This window comes from Schistocerca cancellata, chromosome 6 (genome assembly GCF_023864275.1).
Source record: "Schistocerca cancellata isolate TAMUIC-IGC-003103 chromosome 6, iqSchCanc2.1, whole genome shotgun sequence".
Taxonomy (NCBI): Eukaryota; Metazoa; Arthropoda; class Insecta; order Orthoptera; family Acrididae; genus Schistocerca; species Schistocerca cancellata.
The window spans coordinates 296,878,379-296,889,049 of NC_064631.1; the positions used below are offsets into that span (position 1 = coordinate 296,878,379).

At 38.6% G+C, this 10,671-nt stretch overlaps 1 protein-coding gene across 1 annotated transcript; it reads right to left on the reverse strand.

The window, feature by feature from the left end:
- Positions 1-5,142: 5,142 nt before the first annotated feature.
- Positions 5,143-9,596, reverse strand: LOC126088300 (uncharacterized). The gene is made up of 2 exons (XM_049906431.1): positions 8,274-9,596; positions 5,143-5,247 (listed from the first exon to the last, which is right to left on the reverse strand). The coding sequence occupies exons 1-2, from the start codon at positions 9,594-9,596 to the stop codon at positions 5,143-5,145; spliced, it is 1,428 nt and encodes a 475-aa protein (XP_049762388.1).
- Positions 9,597-10,671: the final 1,075 nt, after the last annotated feature.

The window sequence follows — 10,671 nt, forward strand, 5'->3', positions numbered from 1 at the left end:
TGGAACATGATGGAGTTGTAATCTGTAGGTTGTTGAATCTACATCTACAGATATATTCTACAATCCACTGCATGGTGTATGGCAGAGAGTACCTTGTATTAGTACTAGTCATGTCCTTCCCTGTTCCATTTGCAAACAGAGTGAGGGAAAAATTACTGTATATATGTCTACATATGAGCCCTAATCTCTCTTGTGTTATCCTCATGATCCTTAGGTGAAATTTATGTTATTTGCAGTACAACCATTCTTTTGTCAGCTAAGAATGCTAAATTTTCTCCATAATATACCTCAGAAAGAACAGCACTTTTTCTCCAGGGATTCTCATTTGAGTTCACAAAGCATTTCCATGATTATTACTTGTTGATTGACCTTACTGATAACAAGTCTAGCAGCCTGCACGTGACTTGCTTCAATGTTATTCTTTACTCTGATGTGGTGAGGATCCCAGACACTCAAGCAGTAGTAAACAACTAGTATCTTTTACAAATGAACCACACTTTCCGAAAGTTATCCCAGTAAATCAAAGTCAGTCATTCACCTTCCCTACTACAGTCCTTACATGCTCATTCCACTTCATATTGCTTTTCCATTTTAGGCATAGATATTTAATTGAAATGACTGCATCAAGCAGCACCTACTAATACTGTATTCAAACATAATGGGATTGTTTTTGTATTCATCTGCATTAACTTCTATTGTTGTTTTAGATTTAGAGATAACTGCTGTTCAGCACACCAATTAGAATTTCAGTCTAAGTCATTTTCTATCCTCCTACAGTCACTCAAGAATAAGACCTCCCATGACCCCTTCCAATACAACACACTGTCATCAGGAAACAGCTGCAGATTGCTACTCACTATGCTTATCACATCATTTATATGCATAGAGGAAAATAGCAGTCCTACCACACTTCGCTGTGGCACTCCTGACAATACCCTTGTCTCTGATGAACATTAAAGACAACATTCTGGGTTCTATTACTTTACAAGTCTTTGAGCAACTCACATATCTGGGAACCTATTCCATATGCTGATACTTCCATTTAACAGCCTGCAGTAGGGCAACTATGCCAAATACTTTTTGGAAATTTAGGCCTGTGGAATCTGCCCATGGTCCTTCATCCATAGTTTGCAGGATAGCGTGAGAAAAGAGCAAGCTGAGTTTTACCTGAGAAGTGATACTTTCTAAAACTGAGCTGATCTGTGGACAGACTCTTTACTGTCTCAAGCAAACTTATAACATTCAAACTGAGAGTATGTTGAAGTGAGTCAACACACTGGTCAGTCGCTCAGTGGAGCATGTGTCACTTACCATTGCCAGTTCAGTTGGCAGATGGCATAGCTGTTGTATAGTCTGAAGTTTCATCACTAGATATCAGACTCAGCACTTGTTGTTGCTGCTCTGGCCAAGCAAAAAGACTGATGTTGGACTGCTCAGTGTGGTTTGTCTGTATTCTTTGGATTCTTTTCCTGGGTTAGCTGTTGTAGTGTGTAGAGCTTTCACCTATTCTTTGGCTCTACTTCACATGGCTGCATTACATCACTCAACAATTTTGTCGTCATTCTAACTCAAGTAATGAATTCAGGTTTATGGATACAAATGAAATAAACTAATTTAAACTGTCCAAAATCAATTGTATGGTTAAAATCACCAGAAAGAACACTTCTACACTAATTTGTGATGAATATTTAGTCTGTTTAAATGTGGTAATATACACAAGTGTCTGTTCTTAGTGTCTGAATTTTGCAGTTACTCATGACAATCTAAATGTTCACACTTTAAGGCACAGTTCACTATTACTGCTTCTCCTGTTTCACACTTTGAAAACAAGTTTATTCATGATGTACAAAATATTATTGCACTGTACCATCCAAATTACATTGTTCCTTCCCATGATTTTTTACTTTCAAATCTAAATTTTATCACACTTTTCAGGATTTAACATTCAGTATTGTTCAATCCAAAGCAATGGGTCTTAGGCACAGTAACCAAGATGAAACATCTCTGTTTAAATTTTGATTGTTAGTGATCAAATAATCTAGCATCCTGACTCATTATTTTAGTAAGCATTACCTAATGGATAAAATTGATTGTTTTTTCTGTTACATGTGATGCTACAACAGGTTTTGGCTGCTCAGTAATATTATACTTAACGAATATAGATTTTGTAATCATAAAGATCAGAATGATTTTGCAGTTTGTAAACTGATGTACTCTCATTAAACACATAGGGAGACATTCACTACCTTTGTCTCACAAATTTACTGACATATCATCTTGATACAGGTCTAATACATTGAAATACCTTCACAGATTATTATAGTAATTTGTACACAGGCTTTCCACTACAAAACATTGGCTGGCAAGGACAATGTAAATACATACTAATAGCATTCCTTTTTAGCATTTTTGTATTAACTTTTGTTAAAAATAGACACTTTGCCTCAATTCATTCCCATGGTTTATTGGTGGTCAACCTGCAGCAATGGGGACACACTCAGCTGATATGATACTTTCAGTACATCAGCTCACATCATGCCATCATGAACAAAGACTCTATTACAGACTGACAACAATATCTCTCACTCACTCAGCACTCTCAGCACTTGACAATTGATTATTCTCTTACCTTCAGCCTGTGTGAGGGAATTATGATTATCTATGAGTAAAGGATTGCTCTGTGTGTTGACTGTGTATATGAAATCATCACAAAGTCAAACATTGTCAGTTGGTTTTGTATTCGTTAACCATGGGGGTGACCCACTTGCTTGATGAAACTAGTGACACCACCCTGGGCCTCTGCCATCTATCATATTCTGCCTTCACTTTCTTTCACAAAGCAAACAGCATGGAGTGGAATTTACAGAACTGAAGAACTGTCAATTGTTTAAATGTTATGTGGCCTTCAAAATTGGTAGTTCCACCCAGATTCATACAAAACAGTTGATGGAATACCACGAACTGAAAGGAAATGTTAACATTATCAACTGCTTCAAAAACAAAAATAGTGAAATCATCAAGTCCGAAAATGTTTTCTGCCAACAGTGAATCTACAACCAAAAGTATGAGCTGGTGTTCTACATTTCTGTATATGGTCTTGCCTAGTAGTTGTCCTCACAAAGGAATTTTCTGCCCACAATAAGATACGACTTAGTGCTAGAAATGCTGTAAAGTAAGAGGGAGGGTGCAGCACTTGATGATAAGTATCTAAATTGATTATACTAGCTGAGGCCCTTGTGTCTAATTAGAATCTTGTGCAACACCCAGCTGCCTCCAAGTCTACCACAATACATTGCAGCTGTAGGCATGCTGATATACTAGTGGGGTCAACTGTGAACACGGCAACTTTGAACCTGCTGTTGTTTCCTGCACACATCTACTAAATTTTGAGGCATACAGTAGGGTTAACAACTTGCAAAGAAGTTGGGACATTGCCTGGCAGGGGTGGGTGGGTGGGGGAGGAGGTCTGTCATTGTGGAAGGATGGCCTGTTGTGATCTCAGTGGACATCTACACTAATCAGATAGAATATTATGACCACCAATGTACTATTGATATAAACTCGCTGGCCGGGATGGCCGAGTGGTTCTAGGCGCTACAGTCTGGAACCTCGCAAGCACTACAGTTGCAGGTTCGAATCCTGCCTCGGGCATGGGTGTGTGTGATGTCCTTAGGTTAGTTAGGTTTAAGTAGTTCTAAGTTCTAGGGGACTGATGACATCAGAAGTTAAGTCCCATAGTGCTCAGAGCCATTTGAACCATTTGATATAAACTCATCCAGACGATAGCAGCATCACCTGGTTAGGAATGATTTGCTAGTCACACACACACACACACACACACACACACACACACACACACACACACACACAGTGCATGTAGTACAGTGAGCACGCTTTCCATGGGGAAGGCATGTGATCTATCTGAGTTTAATCAAGGGCAGATTGTGATGGCTGGGAGGCTTGGCACAAGCAATATGGAAAACGTACTTCCTTTCAGGTGTCTGAAGAGTGCTGTGGTGCCTTCAACACATGGCAAAACTGAAGTGAAACCATGTCCAGACATCATGGGCAGACTGGTACAACCGGACAGGTGGCAACTGTGGTGCAACTAACATCAGACTTGAATGTTGGACAAAATACAAGTGTGTCTGAACATGCAGTGTACTGAACACTCCTTCCGATGTACCTCCACAGCTGATGACCCATGCACGTGCCACCGTTAACACTACAACATCAGCAACTAAATGTTAACACTACAACATCAGCAACTACAGCTGAAATGAGCATGTGACCATTGGCACAGTGACAGGGGGTTGCATGGTCTGATGAATCAGGATACATTCTTCGGCATGCTGATATGAGGGCATGAATCCATCAACTTCCAGGGGAACAGTTCCTTGACACCTGTACTGCAGGGTGGAGACAAGCTGGCAGCAGCTCCATTGTGTTCTATGGAACATTCACATGGGCATCCATGGGTGCAGTGGAGCTCATACAAGACACTATGATGGCCAAGGAGTATAGTAACTGGTTGCAGACCATGTACATCCCTTCATGATGGTCATATTTCCTTATGGCAATCGTATTTTTCAACTAGATTATGTGCCATGTCACAGGGCCAGGAGTATGATGGAGTAGTTTGAGCAACAGTGATTAGTTCCAATGTATGTGCTGGCGCTCTAACTCCCTATAGGTGAACTGATTGGAACACATCTGGGATGTTATTGAACATGACATCAGAGCTCACCCCCCCCCCCCCCTCCCCAGAATTTACAGGAATTTGGTGACTTGTGTGTGCAGTTGTGGTACCAACTCCCTCCAACGACCTACCAAGGCCTCATTCCTTCCATGCCATGATGCATCACTGTTGTTACCCATGCGAAAGGTGGACTTACTAGCTATTAGGTAGGTGGTCATAATGTTCTGGCTGATAAGTGCATGTTATAGACACTGAGAGGAGTTTGATGTTGCCTCCATCTTTGTATCAGGCTGGTGCCTAGTCTCAGGAGAACCCATTCTTTTACTATGCTTGACTGACCCCTTCAGTGGCATGCTGACCTGCTGGTGAGACTAGTGAAGTTTCCCGCCTGCCTATCATCCAAAAACACAGTTTGCACTGTAGTAATCAAGTTTTCTGGATTTTCAATTTGTGCTACCTTCTCTAACACTGAATCCAAATGCACTGACTCTTATCTCTTTACCACTCTGTCTGGCACCAGCCTCACCACTATACTGAGAGTTAGGGGTCTGCAAGAAAGTGCTACATTGTTTACACTCAGAATTACATATACGTGCTTACCACTGAAAGTTGATAATCCATGCCACATATGACTGCCTGGGATGGTTACGATGTCAACTGAACTCTATGTGGGGAGCTACTATGTGCATTTGCTGACCATACTAAGCCATTAGTAATTTATGTGACTCTGCAAATTCTCCTTTTTTGGGACACATAAGAGACTGCATTATCTGTACTAACTCATACAAACTGCTGCTTCTAGACAGGAATAAAGCACTATGGCTTGCTGATTTTCAGGTTCAGTGATATGCCTTATCTATCAGTATAGCTTAAAAGGGGGTAGATAATTTTTTTGTGGTCTCATCAAAACCTACAAAAGGGGCTGGTAGTGATTGCAGAGGCTGCACCACTGGCATTGCAGTCAGCAAATTGATGTGTTTGCATCTGTTACTGCTTCTGGTGCAGCTGTTGTTGCTTCTGGTGCAGCTGTTGCTGTTGTTGTTGTTGTTGTTGGTGGTGGTGGTGGTGCTACTGCTGCTGCTGTTTCAGCTCCTCCTCGTGCAGCTGCACTTGTTTTCTCAAACACTCCAAAAATGCTCGGTCAGTGATGACCACAATATATAACACTGTCACTAAAACAAATGTACATGTAAGAGCAAGTCTTCATTGTTAACTGTTATATTTAATATGAGTTGACTGAGCAAGGTGGCGCAGTGGTTAGCACACTGGACTCACATTCAGGAGGACGATGGTTCAGTACCACATCTGGCCGTCCTGATTTAGGTTTTCCATGATTTCCCTAAACTGCTTCAGGCAAATACCGAGATGGTTACTTTGAAAGGGCATGGCTGACTTCCTTCCCCATCCTTCCCTAATCTGATGAGACCAATGACCTCGCAGTTTGGTCTCTTCCCCTAAATCAACCCAGCGCATTGCGAGTTGATAGCATCCACAAAAAATAATTTGAATGGTCATAGGATACCACAATATGTGACAACTGCAGAATTACTGGGTGTTAACCTATTGGGTGATTAGAGTGTCCAAAAGCAGGGTCAGGGGAAAAAACAGAAACTGTAAGAGAGTTACAGTGTCTAAAATGCGTGACACTTATACAACATGAATGGAAGGAGGGTAAATAAGATCAAGGCTCATGCTAGCATGTGATTGTTTTCACAGTCATGGGATTTATTTTATTTTTTTATTTTATTTTGATCCAACATCAACTGATTACAAAAAAAGATTTTTTTTTGTTCCAGTCTTCTGGATAAGTCAGAGCCTTACTTACTAGGGTTACATATTATTGGCTGGCACTTTTATCTACACAACTTCTTCTATATTTAGTTGAGAGAACAGAGTTACATATATGGACTATACAGAAAAAAAAGTTGTTATTGCCATACTTAGATTAAGGATTCTACAGTTTGTAACAGTATTCATATCTGACATTCAAATATTTACAGTTTGTAACACAGTCTAAGACCTGAGATTACATATATTTTTAGATAGATGGTCTTCCATCATACGAGTGTACTAAATCTAGAAACTCATCTATTGAATATACAGGATTGTTTAGGAGCCATAATTTTAATTTCATTTTTAGTTTTGTAATGGGCAATTTGGAGATATTAGGATGGAAGCAATTCAGTAGTTTTATGCCTGCATAGTGAGGGCTTTTCTCATAAAGTGTTGTTCTATGAGAGATGATGTGGGGTCTCTCTCTACCTCTAGTATTGTGATCGTGTATTTCTTTATCAAGTGTTTTGTTACTGTTTACTGCCATAATGATTATCTTCAGCACATACAGGTTATGAACAGTTAGTATTTTAAATTCTTTAAACAAATTTCTGCAGGACTCTCTGGCACATTTCTTTCCCATAATTCTGAGTGCCTTCTTTTGTAAGGTAAGTACACTTTTCATATTACCTTTACTGCTGGATCCCCATACCTCTATCCCATAACTTAGATGGGATTCAAATAGTGCAAAATATATTTGCCTCAGAGTGGTGATGTTGCAAAAAGGTGTCAGTTTTCTTAGGACATATATGGTAGTACATAGCTTTTTGCAAATATGATTCACATGATCAGACCAGTTTAACTCTGCATCTAGTGTCAGGCCAAGAAATTTGGTCGAGTATTGTTTTTTAATGTATTCATCACCCATTAAGGTTTGGTTTTCATGAGTTTTTTGCCTCCCAAGATCAAATTCAATATAGACAGATTTATTTGTGTTTAATTTTAGTTTGTTTTCATTAAAATACTGCAGAATTAAGCCTGCTGCAGTATTGGATTCCACTTTGAGCTGTGAATAGCTTGGATTGCTGCATATTAACGTGGTATCATCTGCATATAAGATAGCTGTTGCATGGTTTGTTATGGACTGAATATCATTTACATAGATAATAAAAAGAAGTGGTCCTAATATTGACCCCTGTGGGATACCAAAATTTATGTCAGTGGTGTTTGATTTGTATGTTCCCTCTGTAGTGCTAATAGACACAAACTGCTTCCTATTTGTCAAGTAGGACCTCATCAGATTATGGGCTGTGCCTCGAATGCCATAGTTCCACAGTTTGTCCAGCAATATGGTCATATCAGCACAGTCAAATGCTTTTTGTAAGTCTAGAAAGGTGCCACATACATGTTCTTTATTATCTATTGCTTGAGTGACACCTTCGATTAAGTTTGTTGCTGCTGTAATGATGGATGACCCCTTGACAAACCCATACTGCCCCTTAGAAATCACTTTTTTGCATACCAGGAAGTTCCAGATTCTTATGTATATTACTTTCTCAAAGATTTTGGATATTATTGGAAGAACAGAAATGGGTCAAAAGTTTTCTACTAAATTCCTGTTTCCTTTTTTGAAAATAGGCACAACTCGGGCAATTTTCAACTCATCTGGAAATAAACCATCTTCCATATGAGAATTGATAACTGTTGATAAAGGTGATGCAATTTTATGTATACATTTCTTAAGAGTGTCCAGACTAAGACCATCATATCCTGCTGCATGGGAATTCTTTAAGCTACTCACTATTTTAATTATTTCTTCTTTACTTGTTGGCATCAAAAATATACTTCCTGACACTGGTGTTCCTCTGAATTTGTATTTATGATTTTTAAGCTGATTGTTTATGCTGGAGCCAACAGAAGCAAAGTAATTGTTAAATAGATCTGCTATCTTATTCTGATCAGTTTCTATTGTGCCGTTTACCAGCAAGTGATTTTCAGTTGTATGGTTCCCAGATTTACCTATTTCTCTATTTACTAGTGACCATGATGTTTTGGAGATATTATTTGAGTTGTGAATGACACTTTCAAAATGTTTCTGTTTTTCTGAAATTAGGAGGTCTAGATAGTATTTCTGATACTTTTTGAATTCTTCTTTTAATTTTTTATTGCTCAAGTCATTTAACATAGCATACTCATACCATCTTAGTCTTTCTCTAGCCTCAGTGACTGAACTTGATATCCAGTTTCGGGTTACAGCATGTGACTGAATTCTCTTTTTTATTAATGGGCAGGCTTGGTTAAGAATGTAGAATAGTTCACTTGAGAATTTGCCATAACTATGAAGTGTCATTAGAACACTGTTCCAACCCACATTCCTTAGCATATTATTCAACTGAGTTATATGTTGGTCTGTATTCATCCTTATATATCTATAGCAACTGTGTGTAGGAACCTTTTTTATGTGCACACTTAGTTCTACTGCATGGTGGTCTGACAAAGCACTTATAATAACAGAAGATGTAAGATCGTAAAGATGAATACCAGTGATTATGTTATCTATTGCAGACTGGCATGTCTCAGTCTCCCTGGTTGCAGTGTTTATCAGGTATCTTACATTATATTCAAGCAGAGTAGTCTTGAATAGTCTAGTGTGTAACTTATCTGCTAATACATTTATGTTGAAATCTCCTATAATTACTAACTTGTTCAGGTGTGATATAAAAACATTCTCTATCATGTCACAAAACATTGTTAAGAAAACTTCGAAGTTTCCACCTGGTGGTCTATATAAACATATAACACAAATTTCATCATTTGGTATCTTTATACACGCTGCACATAATTCAATTGTCCCTTCTAATGAATATTTACTTACATTTACAGAATTAAAATCAAATGTGCTCTTAACATACATTGATACACCCCCACCTCTGATAGTAGATCTGCAAAACTTATTAGCTAGTACCATGTTTAGAGGTTTAAAAAGTTCTAATTTGGCATCAGATAGCCAGTGTTCACTAATACCAAGCACATCAGGCATAGTTTCATTTACAAACACGTCTAATTGTTCATATTTCTTGCTCAAGCCCTGTACATTCTGGTGGATTATTTTGAAGTTGTACATACCTTGTTGTAGATTTCTCTGCTTTACTGACTTAAATAAGGTATTTTGTGGTGTCATACTCTGTTCCTTGCCCTGGCGAGGTACCAAAAATCCTCCAGAAGGACAGGTTTTCTGCACCTTGTAGGTCGTTCACTGGGATATGGTGAGTTGCTTCCTGCTGCTGCTGGTGTAGCTCTCGGTGTCATTGATGCTGTAATTTCTGTTGTTGTTGTTGCTGTTGGTGATGATGATGGTGTATCTGTTTCTGATACTTCAGGTGTTGGTTCTGTTGTTTTTGATATGCTTCCTTGTGAACTACTAGCACTTGGTGTGTTTTCTTGCAATGTCAGAACATCACACTTGTCTTGTAGTGCTGATGCTTCATTTTCAGATTCACCAAGTAGTTTGTGGGTCTTGTCCTTGAGGGGAATTACGTTTGAAGTGTCACAACTTAGTTTCGTGTTGGCATTTACTATTTCTATTACTTTTGCAATTACGAAATTTTTTCCTAATCTATTTAAGTGGAAACCATGTCTAGTATGGAATCTCCTTCCTAGTTTGCTTATATCAATGAAAGTCACATTTTCGAATTGTTTGCATATCTGTTTCATCTTACTATTTGCACTTTCCACTTCTTTGTTAATGCAGGACCATTCCGCTAGGTCATGACGATGTGGTACTGAAAATACAATGACGTTAGTACATCTTAGTTCACACAGTCGCCTTTTTAGTGAAAGCAACAGATCTTGTTTTTCATTTCTTGCGACGTCATTTGTTCCCGCCAGGAAAACGGCAAAGTCTTTGTTGCTTATTGTGGGAATTTTTTCGTGGCTTATTGCAGTTGCTGTGCAGAATTTTGTACCTGGTTTCACCATGGAAGTTAAGTTCACATTGCTTTTATTACGAAAGTCCATAGCTATGTTTCACCCTTGGCTGTCTGAATATATTTAGATTTTTGTAATTGTTTTGGAGGTACAAAATGTAGGCCTAACTGAGTTGTTTATTTCCTCTTTATTTTTCACACAAGCTGGATTGGTTGATTATGAAAGATAGTGGATATGCAATACTGTGACAGACTATTTTTATTATTTCAGTG

Bases quoted from the DNA above. Each gene is read 5' to 3' on its own strand.
- LOC126088300 (XM_049906431.1), bottom strand. From the start codon at position 9,596: ATGTACAACTTCAAAATAATCCACCAGAATGTACAGGGCTTGAGCAAG. The intron at 5,248-8,273 runs GTGAGTAGCTTA...ACTTTCTTGCAG, and splicing joins AAGAAGAAATAATTAAAATA to ACCCCTAACTCTCAGTATAG.